General features: G+C 37.6%; 1 protein-coding gene across 1 annotated transcript; it reads left to right on the plus strand.

Annotated features, from left to right (window-relative positions):
• Positions 1 to 1,698: 1,698 nt before the first annotated feature.
• Positions 1,699 to 3,083, plus strand: LOC123647332 (mortality factor 4-like protein 2). The gene is given in 2 exon segments (XM_045564700.1): positions 1,699 to 2,301; positions 2,303 to 3,083. Coding segments are annotated over 2 exon segments (867 nt in total). The 5' UTR covers positions 1,699 to 1,992; the 3' UTR covers positions 2,861 to 3,083.
• Positions 3,084 to 14,798: the final 11,715 nt, after the last annotated feature.

Below are 14,798 nucleotides of genomic sequence, written 5' to 3' on the forward strand. Positions count from 1 at the left end.
AGCCTATTTAGTTCTATATGAGACATTCTGTTATTGGTTTGGGAAATTCTTTAAGGCTGATCCTTTAGTCTCACTTTTACTTACTCTAGTCAGACATCCTAACCGTTGATTTCTTCTCTCCTAGAATAAAATTATTCTAATAAACTGCATCCATCCCTACCCTCATTCCATGGTAATATTAGCAATGGGATAAATGCCAGGATCTATAAGATTTCCAACCATTTAAAGAAGATGATCTTTCAAAGATAACACTGTTCCTACATCTTTCTGTTGCTTCATCAGAATTTAAAGATTTTCTTTCCTTTTTCTTTGAGGTCCTGCCACATTTTCAGTTACCATGGACTATAATAGATTAGTGAACTAATTTTTAAATAATATTAGCTAATATAGGGTCTCTCCAGGAGAAAATGTCTAACAATTTAAAAGACAAACATTTTAGTCACCATGGAATGCAAGTGGGAGGAAATTTTTGGCCAGAGGACTATTCTATTTTTTCCAATTATATAACATGGAAGGTTGCCTAGCTAACCTATGCACAGTGCCAGTCCTAGGTTAAAGAAACAAATTAATTAGTAGCATGGGCAAATAAAACAGCAGTTTAAACAGCCAGGTAATGGATTTCTAGGGTAAGACCCTGGACCTCGAGTATCCACGCAATTACAAAAGCAAATGACTGTACAGTTATTGCATAGATGCTTTTATTGCCAAAGTTGTTATACATAAGTAGATTTCAATATTTATTTTGTCCCTCTTAAATTGCCATCCCATTGCTAAATAGCAAGAACATTTAGACCAGAAAATTGAGTTATTTTTTATAAGGAAAGTTAAGTGGACAGCAGCTGCAGGATTAATACATTCCCCTTGATTTATTTTTTATTTACAGATGCACATTTTCATTAGCTGGGATTTGAACACAATGGATTTTTACAACAAAAGCAAAAGCAGCCCAATTCTGGCTTTTATACACAGATGGGCTTCTCTCTGTCTCCTTGGACCAGTTTTGAGTGTATCTTCTTCCAACACAGCCCAGATGTGTCTATTTGTAAGCATTCCACTTGCAGCCTCCAGGCAGAGGGCATAATTTCCCTCCCTAATCTGCAGAGCAAATCTCAGACGCAATGTGTTTTCTGTATAGATGTGAGGAAGTCCCAGAGAGGTGGTCTGGAAACGTAAGCGGAATTTTTTTCCCCTTCCTCACATGTAAATAAAGGCATTTCATGCCTCTGTGATGATTTCTTCAGTTATCTGTCTATATTTGCTACAATGCTTTTCTGGAAGGCCGTAGGCTATATCACTTCTTTTTGCCTCAGAAAATAATCAAATTTGCATTGTAAGTGTCCCAGACTAATAGTTCGGTTTGATCACAGTTGTTGGACTATCTTCTAATGCTCTAAAACGCTTATTGTTCTAGACTTCAAATGACAATAGTTCTAAATATGCACAGATTCTCAAGATTTGCGGTACGTATTTTCACTGACCAGTCTTACTTGTTTTGGTGCCCAAGTCACGTTTAAGAATTAAATAAATGCACCGTCAATGTCATAAGGAACCTGAAGGTTTCCAATCACAGCCCTGACTCAGCTTTGGAGATGGTGCTTGTAGGAAATCTCAGGAGCTCTGGTTTAGAATTGTACTCAATTTTCTGTGTTAGGGTAGCAATACAGTGTTCTATACTGTTAAGAAATTTATAGGGAGAAACCTGGCTTTACTATGGCGGTTGGAGGAACGGCAGTGATCACACGTCGGCTGCTGGGAAGAACTGGATTCTCGTTTCAGGTCACCATCAGAAAAGCTAAGTTTGCTGTAGAGTAAGGATCAGGAGATCTGATCCTGATTGCAGAACCATCTCTGATTACAGAATCTTGGGTTGTGTCTCCCACTTCATCCTCCAGACCATCCCAGAAGATCTAATAAGATTCCATCTGGGAAATCACTAGGAGTTCTTAGAAGGGAAAGAAGGAAGATTATTGGTAGGAATAAAAACAGGGTTGAATGAGTTCCAGAAAGCAGGGTTCTCAAACTCCTGGACAACAATCTGCAGAAGAAGACAACTTCAAAAAACCAACTAGAAGCAACATGCAGAGAAGTAAGATGAGAGGCGCATCCTCAGGAAAGAAGACAGCTGGTCTGCAGCAGAAAAATCTTGAGCCAGCTCTTCCAGGAAGATGGGGGGGTCGCTCTGCAGAGAACCCCCCTTCAGGATCCGTGAGGAAGACAAGAAAGAACAAACAGAAGACTCCTGGAAACGGAGATGGTGGCAGTACCAGCGAAGCACCTCAGCCCCCTTGGAAGAAAAGGGCCTGGGGCAGACCCCACCGTTGAAAGTGAAGAGGCATTTAAGAATAGAATGGAAGTTAAAGTGAAGATTCCGGAAGAATTAAAACCATGGCTTGTTGAGGACTGGGACTTAGTTACCAGGGAGAAGCAGATGTTCCAACTTCCTGCTAAGAAAAATGTAGATGCTATTCTGGAAGAGTACGCAAATTGTAAGAAGTCGCAGGGCAATGTCGATAACAAGGAATATGCAGTTAACGAAGTTGTGGCAGGAATAAAAGAATATTTCAGTGTGATGTTAGGCACCCGGCTGCTCTACAAGTTTGAGAGGCCCCAGTATGCTAAAATCCTCTTGGCTCACCCTGATGCGCCGATGTCCCAGGTTTATGGAGCGCCACACCTACTGAGATTATTCGTAAGAATCGGAGCAATGTTGGCCTATATGCCCCTTGATGAGAAGAGCCTTGCATTATTGTTGGGTTATTTGCATGATTTCCTAAAATATCTGCCGAAGAATTCTGCGTCTCTGTTTACTGCTAGTGATTACAAAGTGGCTTCTGCTGAGTACCACCACAAAACCCTGTGAGGGTCTGTCTACTGACCACTCACTGTTACCTGTCTGGTATCTGTAAACACTTTTTGTTCTTAGTCCTTTTCTTGTATAATTGATGTTCTTTAAAATTGTTAATGTATAACAGGGCTTATGTTTCAGTTTGTTTTCTGTTCTGTTTTAAACAGAAAATAAAAGGAGTGATGCTCCTTTTCTCATTTCAAAGTTGCTACCAGTGTATGCAGTAATTAGACAAAGATGAAACATTCAGTAGAACATTTTATTGCCTAGTTGACAACATTGCTTGAATGCTGGTGGTTCTATCCCTTTGACACTACACAATTTTCTAATATGTGTTAATGCTACGTGACAAAACGCCCTGATTCCTAGTGCCGAAGGTTCAACTTAATGTATATACCCGAAAACCCATGCATTTGTGCTCTTTTTTTTTATGGTGCTTGAAGTAAAACAGCCCATCCTCTGCAAGTCCATCTATATTGTTCCTTAGGCATTCTATCTTTGCTCAAATTGTTGAAAGATGGTGATTTGTTTCATGGTTTTTGTATTTGAGTCTAATGCACGTTCTAACATGATAGAGGCAATGCATTATTGTGTAGCCACGGTTTTCTCAAAAAGTTGATATTTTAGGAATTGTATTTCAGATCTTAAATAAAATTTGTTTCTAAATTTCAAAGCAAAAAAAAAAAAAAAAGAAATTTATAGGGTACAGTGCTACTGGACCAGCCAAGACAGTAAGGAGGTTTCCAAACAATCAATGGCGGATGTCTGGAGTGCAGAGTGGAGGCAACGGTAGCCAGCGTCTTCATGACTACACGATCACAGATTGCAGAAAACATCTGAGCCCTGTTCCCGGGGTTTATAGTCTCCCTCTTTCCTATTCATATCCCTTACCAGGCCCTCACAGTCTCCAAAGGAAGTTAAACAACTGGGGTGGTAGGTAAGCCTTGCCTACTCCATACTTTTTTCTGTGTCCCTGTGCCTAAAACCACTAGGGAATTTGGTTGAAAAGAAAGACAGGATCTAAAATATTAGCAAAGCAACCAGAACATTTTCCCTGATATTTCTTATACTCACAAGCTTCCCAGCCCATTGCCTTAGGGAAATTTTTTCCACTTTCCTTTCACACATGCTCCTTCATCTTTATGGATGAAGGAATTATCACCAAAGACAAATTATTTTTAAATCTGAAGCTACAAAATGTTTGTGCTTGTTGGAGCATAATGCCCCATTGTTTTATCAGCAGGGTGGCTTGTGAAACAGCATCCACCCTTTCTATGCCAAATGTAGAAAAGGGTTAAAATGATGCTCCCAAGCACTGATGGTGGTCCTTACTTCAGCAAAACTAAATGAGCTGTACACCTTCCAAACTACAGCGTTGAGAAAGAGAACTCAATTCTCTATCCAAAGTATCTTCTTACCCAGCTGGAAGCCACTTCCATGTGAAAATCTATACATTGAGTTTCAATCCACAGTATATTTTCTAACAGTTCATCTGATTTCTTGTAATCTAGAGTATCATAGTATCACTCTCTGTTTCAAGAACTTGAGTAGTTAAGGCACAATTTAAAGGTCCCTTGTTATCAAATCCTGTGGAAATAATCCTCTTTGAACTTTACCTCCACTCTAGATGCAATATTTGTTGTGTGGAATTTGTAGTCAGTGTTTGGTGCTTAGGTTTTATTTGTCCAATTTTTTAGCTTAGCATGAGTTCTTCTGAGATTCACCTCTGCTTAGCTAAAGCAATCATAGAATAAAAACAAATACATAAATAAAAAGGATATTTTTTCAAACAAATACTGACTCAACCTTAACTGGAGTGGAGGGAGTCGTGCAGCAGTAATAATAAAAGTGGCAAACGTTAGCAATCTGCTTCATAGCATGAAATAAAATGTATTTTAGTAAAAACATGAACACTGCTCCAATGGTAATTTTTCACACAGCTGTGATAAAAGAACGATAAAAGTGACAAGGCATAACAATTCCTGAGTAAACACACATATAAAATGAAGTGGAAGTTCGGATCTAGTGTTTTGTTTTACTTGCAGACTCTAAACCTACCATGGCTGATGACTTGATTTTTTTTTTTAACAGCTATCGGCTTTGTTCACTTGTACTATTTAATGGATGATAAAGGTTTCCAAAAAAAAAAAAATGTTGCATTAAGAGATATTCTTTCCTAGCCTGTGCATATGACATTTTGTCACTTTGTAACATTATATACTTTTGAATAGATAGCCTATCTACTGCCTCTTGATAGGAAGAAAAATAGCAAAAGCAATACCAATGAATCTTTCCTATGGAAAATTCACTTTCTTAGAAATTATGTTATTCTGTCTCTGTTTATTAAAAAATATGAGTCTTTGCCAAGGTAATAGGATACTTCTTTCATCTTTGGAACAAATGGATGTTTGTTTAACAATCACAATTATTTTTCAAAATAGAAACACAGCTTCTAGAATGTTCTTGGGGCAAATAAATGATTTTTAAGGAACTCGAAAGATAAAATGTATTCAGGAAAAAGATGGCTATATATTTTCATAAGTATAGTCACTTTCTGCAGAATAATCTGTGACCTCTGGGTCAAGACATGGTTAAAGTAACATAGATAAGCCCCAAACTGATTATTTCTCCCTTAGAACAAAGAGCTACCTTCCCGTTCACATTAAGTTTGTGAACTATTCCATCCAGTAGTTTATTCTTGACCTGGCACACAGTATGTATATATGTATGTATGTATGTGTGTGTTTACAAACATATGGCAAGCACCTGTATGGGACAGGGTAGCTATAGACACCTAGGACAGCCTGTATGTATGGTTGTAGCAGAGGTACTTGTTCGACAGAGTTCTGTGTTGCTATCCCACAGTGCCTAGGAAAGTGTCTTCCTAGCCGGACACTATATTTTCTGGTCTTTCTTTGCATCCAGATGCAGCCAGGTGGCAGGTGCCTGTGGAATGTAAGCAGAAGAGATGTGATCCCATCTGAGCCAACATGGTTAAGAAGCAGGTGCACTCGCTCTGTTCTCTTTCCCTTACATGGTATCAATGGAATCCACATGCCGAAGATGGCAGTGCCCCAGGATGGAAAGAGTTCCTACATCACCACACAGACGACAGCCTGCCAGAAACCATGTTAAAGTGTTACGAGAGTGAGAATAAACTTCAGTTGTGTTAAAAAATACAGTCATGCACCACATAACAACATTTCAGTCAACAACTGACTGCATATACAATGGTGGTCCCATAAGACTATAATGGAGCTGAAGAATTCCTATCACCTACTGACATCACAGCTGCCATAATGTCATGGCACAATGCATTAACTCATGCTTATAGTGATAGTGGTATAAACACCCCTACTGTGCTGCTAGTCATGTAAAAGTATAGCATATACAATTATGTACAGTACATGACAATAAACAACTATGTTAGTGATTTATGTATTTACTATATGATAATTTGTATTATTATTTTGGAGTGTACTCTTTCTACTTATATAAAAATCAGTTAACTGTAAAACAGCCTCAGGAAGGTCCTTCAGGAGGTATTCCAGAAGAAGGCATTGTTATCAAAGGAGACAACAGCTCCATGCATGTTATTGCCCCTGAACACCTTTCAGTGAGACAAGATGCAGAGGTGGAAGACACTGATCTTGGTGACCCTGCCCCTGTGTAGGCCTAGGCTAATGTGTGTGTTTATGTCTTAGTTTTTTACAAAAAAGTTTAAAAAGAAATAAAAAATTTGAAATTCTAAAAATAGAGAAAAAGCTTATGGTATAAGGATATAAAGAAAGAAAATATCTTGTACAGCTGTACTATGTGTTTGTGTTTTAAGCTAAGCACTATTACAAAAGAGGCAAAAAGCTAGAAAAAAATTTAAAAGTTTATGAAATAGAAAAGTTATAGTAATCTAAGATTAATTTATTATTGAAAAAGAAAAGTTTTTATAAATTTAGTATAGCCTAAGTGTACAGCGTTTACAAAGTCTACAGCAGAGTACAGTACAGTAATGTCCTAGGCCTTCACATTCACTCACCACTCACTCACTGACTCACCCAGAGCAACTTCCAGTCCTGCAAGCTCCTTTCATAGAAGTACCCTGTGTGGGTGTACCATTTTTTATCTTTTACAATATATGTTTAGATATGTTCAGATACACAAATACCATTGTGTTAGAACTGCCTACAGTATTCAGTACAGTAACATGCTCTACAGGTTTGTAGCCTAGGAGCAGCAGGCTGTACCATATAGCCTAGCTTTGTAGTAGGCTAAACCATCTAGGTTTGTGGAAGTACACTCTACGATGTTCTCTCACAATGAAATCACCTAATGACATATCTCGTAGAATATATCCCTGTTGTTAAGTGATGCATGACTATGCATCAGTTTTGGGATTTATCTTATAAAGGAATCTTGTTGGAATCCTATAAGGGAATGTTCCTTATCATATAAAGGAATCTTGTTCTCAGAGGATCTTACCTCTAATAAGACAGAAACCCCCTTTAAATGTTTTTGGAGATGAAATCAGATATATTTATATAAAATAATGAGGGTGATAAGGCAAGTAACCAAAAATTATAGCTTAGGATATCATCCACATAGCAGAATTAAGGAATATGGGCTACAAAGAAGGACAGGATCACTTAAGTCTAGAGTGATTGGAAAAGGCCTCATGGCAGAAACACCCTTTTAACTTGATTTCAAAGGATGGGTATCAATGTGACAGCAAGAAATGAGGTTGAAAGGCATTCGAGTCAGAGGGAACTGTGTGATCAAGCAGAGAGGAAATAAAGTGTAATGATTTGGGAATAGTGAATTGTCTGCCCAAAGGATTACAGCCTGCACAGAAGTAACCATAAAATGGTTAAACTGCAACCCTGTGAGTTGCCATAGTTCAGAAGTTATTGATAACCTAACATATGAATTATAAAGTTCATGGCTTTGGCATTGTGCAGAGAGTAAGAGATGTATTGGAGGAGGGTCATCTCAGCTTAAAAGTTTTTCTCTTCTTTTCAAATATCCAAGAGCTACAACATCTCTCTCAACACTGCAGATAATGACAGAGTGATACAGGAATTTCAAAGATCTGAGAGGTCACAGAACAGAGAAGAGCAAAGCATACATCCAGTGGGCTCCAAAGTAAAAGGAAACCATTCCCCTGGAAACTGACATTTCTCAAGAAGCATCATGGAAGTGACAGAAATTCTCCAGTCCCAAAACTGCAGTGATCTGTGCAGTTGTAATACATATTATATTGATATGATTATATCAATATAATATATGTTACAGAGCCTTCTTCAACTTTGTGAATGAGACTAAAACCTTGATCTTAACATTCAAAGCTCTGATAACCAAGCATTCTATCACAGATTGACCTGGTCTACACAGCGTGACTGGGAAACCTAGACGATCAGAGAGGGGATAATATGGCGAAGGAGTTCCCCAACCTTATTTAGAAGGGATTGAAAATTAAGAGCAGAACCCCATTATACAATAATTATTTTTCAATATTTTTATGCTTGAGTTGGTAATTTAGAAAATTATGTATGATTTCATTCGACAACGTGAATATAATCGTTCTTTAGAAGGATTCTTTTAGGACATCTTTAAATTACAATTAATGGATTATTCAATAAATGTTATCTATCTAGAAAACACATCCGCATTGTTTCAGTTTATATGTAGAACTGTCCATTTATAGACAAATATCTATTGACAAATAACTTTGCTTCCCTGCAACAGGCCAGATAGGTCTTACCTACAGGAAGACAAACTATGCTGCATTCCTTAAGGCAGGATATAGAAGAGATCTATCTACCCAAACATAAACCAGCTCCTACTGCTTCCTTTTTAAAAGGTTGAATCACATTAGAGTCTTACTCTATTTAAAAAAACAAATAAAAAAAAAAGCTTTCTTGCTTTTGTTTGTCTATTTAAATACATACATAGTTTTCAAACTTTTTTGCAAACATTAGGTGTCCTAGTGGTCTGTGTAGTTTGTTCAGCTTCTGTTGGGCTAGGCAAAAGAAATCAGAGGCTCCTTTCCAAGAGAGTGCTACGTGAAAGCACTGTGGAGAGAAGGTGTGGAGTGAGCAAAGGAGGTGGCCAAAACAGTTTCCCCAAAAGTTTGGCAGGAGCTTCATAGGCCTGGAACTAACTATGCCAGTCCTGGTTCTTATTTCCGAATGTGTTCTTCCCCAGTGTCTCCACTTCATTGGCTATTATCTTGCTGCTTCTCACCTTGTGCTATAATAATTTACAAGAGGAGAAGTTTGGAATAAATATATTATGCTTAAATTGACACAAATGTCAAAGGAAGACAAAAATATCTCCTCTCTACACAGATCAGTAGCTCTTTTTCCTTTTAACATATTACTCCAGAAAATCTAAAATATATGTGACTGAAGATTCTTTTGGATAGCATATAAAGGAGATGTACTCTGAGCATGGAACAGAGAAAGAATTTTTCTGAAGCCTTAATTCTTTCTCAAATGGAAAGCTATTGGAAAATGAAACAGCACAATGTATGGTCTTAAGAACATTTTCCATGAAAAAATAATAATTTAATTCAAAGACCTAAACCTAAGTAGAATTTTCTCTCTACAGTGTTCTGCTCTTACTCTACATTATTTCCTGGGCCTTCTCTCCCTTTCTTAACCACCTTCCCCCAGTTCACTCTCTGTGGAGTCACTAGACCTGGCTACCAAAAAATACACTCTTAATAGCACCAGTCCCTGACTTTAATCATCTCATTGTCTACCTAATGCAAGTTCAGAAAAGCACACAACACACTTTATAATCTCTCTTCTTTCTGATTTGCCAACCTCATCTCCTATCTCCCCACCTCCTTACACTCCAGCAATAATGACCTACTAATTCATTGTAACATACCCTAGTGTTCCATGCCCCCCATTAATTTGTTCATTCTGTTTGCTTTGAGTAGAATATGTCTTTCTTCCTTTGTTCACTTGGTGAACTCCTATTAATTTTCAAAACTCTTTGTACCAGTCAAGGTTCAATGTAGGAAATAGAAGCCAGCTGGGTATGTCAGAATGGCATTTAATGCAGGGCATGAAGTACCAACAAAACTGTTGGAAGGACTAAAGGAGCACAAGTCAGGGGCCACCAAGTTTTCAGGTCACAACATTGTAGCTATGATCCAGAAATTGGTAATTGCTGCTGATAGCCAAAGGGCGAAAAGCTACAAGAACTCTGCCTATGTTACGGCTGCCCTCGTTGCCAAGGCTGGCGACCTGGCAGTGAGATGAGAAGTCTGATCATCACTGCAAAAAACAATGTTTGCTGGATCCCATACCTCAGCTGCCATCACTGCTAAAGGAAAAATGGATTCTGCCTCCCTTCTGCCTTGCAAATTTTGCATTAGAGCCTCTCATTACAGTTTTTAGCCTCCCAACCCCAAGGTGTAGAGACATTGGAGGGAAGAAATAAGTGCTGAGTGTCAACAGATGGTATCTAATATTCCCTTGCTCAGGCCTCAGATCCTCTGTCAATCCCCTCTCTGAACATTCTACCCCCTAAGAATCTTGGTTAATCATTCACTCATGTGTTAGTTCACTTTGGCTGCTACAAAGGAATGCCTGAGACTGGGTAATTTATATAGCAAAGAGGCTTATTTGGCTCACAGTTCTGCAAGCTGTACAAAAAGTATTGCACCAGCATCTACTTCTGGTGAGGGCTTCAGGGAGCTTCCAATGAAGGCAGAAGGAAAAGCAGGAGCAGTTGTGTCACATGGCGAGAAAAGAAGCAAGAGAGGGAGGAGGTGGTGCCAGGCTCCTTTAAACATACTGGCTCTCACATGAACTAATAAAGCGAGAACTCACTCATCGTCATGGGGAGTGCACCAAGCCATTCATGAGTGATCTGCCCCCATGACCCAAACACCTCCCAGCAGGCCCCACCACCTCCAACACTGGGGATCAAATTTCAACATGAGATTTGGAGGGGCCAAATATTCAAACTATATCACTCCACTATATCACCTCTGTTCTTTACCAAACATATTCTTCTACTGTCTTAGGAGTCCCACCATATTGTAATACTTGCACACACATCTATTACATATACTTAAGTATTATAAATACCTGGTTATTATTTTATTCATCCTTTTTTAATCTTCAATGTCTAGCATAGTCTCTGGCACATAATGTGCCTCACATATTTTATTTCACCAAATTTTATTAAATAGCACTTTAATTTGCAAAAAAAAATATTAACTTTGAAAAGTGAAATTTCCTGTTTCAATCTCCTCTTTCAGTATATTTGAAAAATATAGAGTTGAGAAGTGGTGACATTCAACTCTGCTGAGATTTCAGTAAATTCTCTTTTCTTGGAAGACTGATAGAATGCTATTCAAATAAAAATATGAATTTGGGGATTACTTGGTTCTAGTAGATCATTTACTCATTGTTTTCTCCAGTGATCAATTTGCTATTCCCAACTGGAAATAGAAAATAAAGGATTTTATTGCACTTATTTAAACTGTAGTTCATTTATACATTGTGTTAATCTCTGTGCATGCTTATAAGCCTCATAAGTAAAAACACAACAAGCAATTTGAATTTATGCTCAAAAAAATAGACCAAGCATCAAAGAAATGTTCAAGCAAGGTTCAGAATATATTTTTATGTTCCATTCACAATAATTTGTTCACTTAAGTGTGGTGGATAGATAAAAATGCCTATATGTAGCCTTCTGCATGTCTGGAGTGATACTATCTACTTTCACAAAGTAGACTGGGTACAGTCCTATGATTCTAAATCACCAAGTTACATGTTTAAGAAATGCCTGTAGACACATAGTATCCCTCTGGACTCTGTGCCAACACCCAGTTGTCCACTGGAGGCTTGATTAGGGAGAAAACCAATATTTAATATTAATAAAACTAACAATGCCTTTTAAAATACTAAGCTGGAAATGTTTTATATAAAATTATGCCATGAACTAAGAGAATGTTATATAGCTAAAGATGGATTTACTTTCAGTTTCACTTAATTTCAGTAAAAGATTCAAAAGTAAAATTAGACTATACAGAGAAAAATTAGAAGAAGACGTTGCAGTTATCAGTAGAAAAATTAACTACAGGGTATATAACTTTCATCATCAGTTCTCAATATACTTTCAAGTGTTTCTCTCGACTTTTAAAATGAAGGACCTGAGTCACCCAATACTTGTGCTGAGAATATCAAAGAAGCACAATTCAGCAGTGTTACAGACTAAATGTGTTTTCCCACCCTGAAATTCATATATTGAAGCTCTGACCCTAAGTGTAGTTGTATTTGGAGATGAGTCCTCTAAGGAAGTAATTAAGGTTAAATGAGGTCATAAGGGTGGGGCCCTGATTTCATAGGATTAGTATCTTTATTAGAAGAAACACCAGAGAGAGCTCTCTCACTCTCTTGAGCTCCCAATCTTCTCTTTCTCCACAAAGGAAAGGCCATGTGAGGACACAGTGAGGAGGTGGCTCTCTGCAAGCCAGGCAGAGACCTCCTGCCAGAAACTGCTCATGCATCACAGTCTTATGATCTTCGACTCTAGACTCCGGAAATGTGAGAAAATTAATTTCTGTTGTTTAAGCCACTCAGTCTGTAGTATTTTGTCATGGCAGCCCAAGCAGACTAATACAATCAGCAAGTCAACCGCAATTCTTCTAGATTCTTCCCCTGCTCCTGCTCCCACTCAGACACACATATGATACCTTCACCAAAAAGCCGATGGCTTAGGAAGCAGCATATGGAAAAAGGGGGGAAAAAAAGCATTAAGATTCTTATGCACCACTATCAAGGAAAATGCCATATATACACTTTGTTCCTCTGAGATTTCTCTCACTTAAGGCTATCACAGATAACAATATTTATATAGATAATATAATTATACTTAATTCACATCATAATAATGTTAACGTAAGACCATCACAATGCGATTTAGCCACCTAGGGAAAACCTAAGCCTTACACTTTGGTTGGTAAAACACTAAATGGCAATAATAAAAATGGTATTCTAGGGTCATCAATCTTTCCTGTGAGGACACAAATGCTACTACATAATTATTTATTGTATACAATGTGTTAAAAATTAATTGTTCTAAATCTTGGCATTAGAATGGATAATAAGAATTAACATCTTTTAAATCATTTAATTACAAGCTAAATCTAAGAGATAGAAACACCCTCACCCTTAATCAAATTCATACTTGGAAGGCAGTAGACCCACTGTTTCCTGGAAAAAACATAATTTTGGTGAAACCAGCACAAGGCATATCTCAAATAAATTGTTTCCCTCACCCTACTATCTACTTTCTTACAAATCATTGGCCACTTACAAACACTTCTTCTAGCTCTAAGTTTTGGCTTTAGCCAAAAACTCCAAATTCAGAAATATCTTTAAATGATCAAAATATTTTGCTGGTTATGAAGTTATTATCTCTCAACTCCAAATCTACTATTCTATACATTTTTGTGATCCTAAGGCTATAACTCTGAAAACTACTTAAGTCCTTTGTCAGAATCCAAGTAAAACTATTACAAATTCCAGCTAGATTTTTCCAAAATAAAAAACCATTTCAAATACAAATGGATTATATACATAAAAGACTATTTTCCTTTAGAATGACATTTTGCCTATATGTTACAAATAAGCATCAGTTTTGGGGTTTTCTATACAGAAATGGAATCATGCCATATATTTTGTTATGTGCACAAAACAGTTAACTGTTGGTAGTAACTCCTAAAAAGTGAGAGTGAGAGCAAAAGAGACCTTCACTTTTCACTTTTGACATTGATTAGGTTTTTATACTGAACATTTTACTTTGGCAATTAATTTTTTAAACTTTATGCTGTTGAAGCAAACAATATTCTGTTTCCTTCCAGGGCTGTTGATAGGATCAACAGCACTACGATGTCAATTGCCTAACACAGTCTTTGGCACACAGGTGGCAGTCTATAGCACACAGACATTAACTAATCCATGCAGGGCTTGAGTTTCTCCTAAGTTGGTGAAAATAATTGACTATTACGGTTCAAGTCACGTAACAGTCCAGTCTGGGTTTTCTTCTTTGTGTTGAATCCTCATGCCTTTGTAAGCATAACGCAAGCTTACGCTTTGGTTCAGTAGAACACTGGGGTCATCTTTATAGAACACGGATCACTCTATCAAAAATGACTTCAAACTAAAATAGAAAATCCTTTATTTGTATTTCTCAAACAAGATGAAAGAGAAAAATGGTCCTAGCAACGTCTTTTTTATCACCATTTCCTTCTTTCACCCCTGCTCTCATAATGGTTGCACTCCCAATCTACATCCCTTAAGCCCCCTCCCATCCTACAAAAAAAAAAGCAAAAACAAAACATAACTCCTTCCAGCCATTTCTTTCTGTTTCCTTTTCTTTCTGATTCTCTATCACAAAATCTCAGATAGTAATCTGTCCAATATGACACATTTTGGACAACCTGGGAAGGGAACAGTTTGAGTAGGTCAGGCCAGAAATCTTTTCAAATGAGTAGCAGAGAGAAATTCAAGGAACTTGCACCGGGTAACTTACAGCCCTCCATGCTTGTTAACCCTGTGCAGGCTGCATGATGCTAAAGCTCCCTGTCTCTGTGGATTGAGGGCTCCAAATATATCCTTCATGACAGTGATATACTCCCTGCAGAACTAACATTTTAGTAGCACTAAAGAGACAGGAAGCAAATTTTAAACTTGTTTTTGTGAGGAAAGTTACATTTGTTTAGGGTGGTAGGTAGCCTCCAGTTTTATGGCTCTATGATACCCCCAATGCACAAACAGAACATCTTTCACCATCTTTTCAGGCAGTAAGTCACTGGAGATATTACTATTTATTCATTTCACACTCAGTGCCCTTAGGTTACATCAGCTCAAGCACACATGGACGTAAGAATCAGGAGACAGAATTATAATTCATATGTTGTCAAGAAATTCAC

The sequence above is a fragment of the Lemur catta genome, chromosome 11, assembly GCF_020740605.2.
Source record: "Lemur catta isolate mLemCat1 chromosome 11, mLemCat1.pri, whole genome shotgun sequence".
NCBI lineage: Eukaryota > Metazoa > Chordata > Mammalia > Primates > Lemuridae > Lemur > Lemur catta.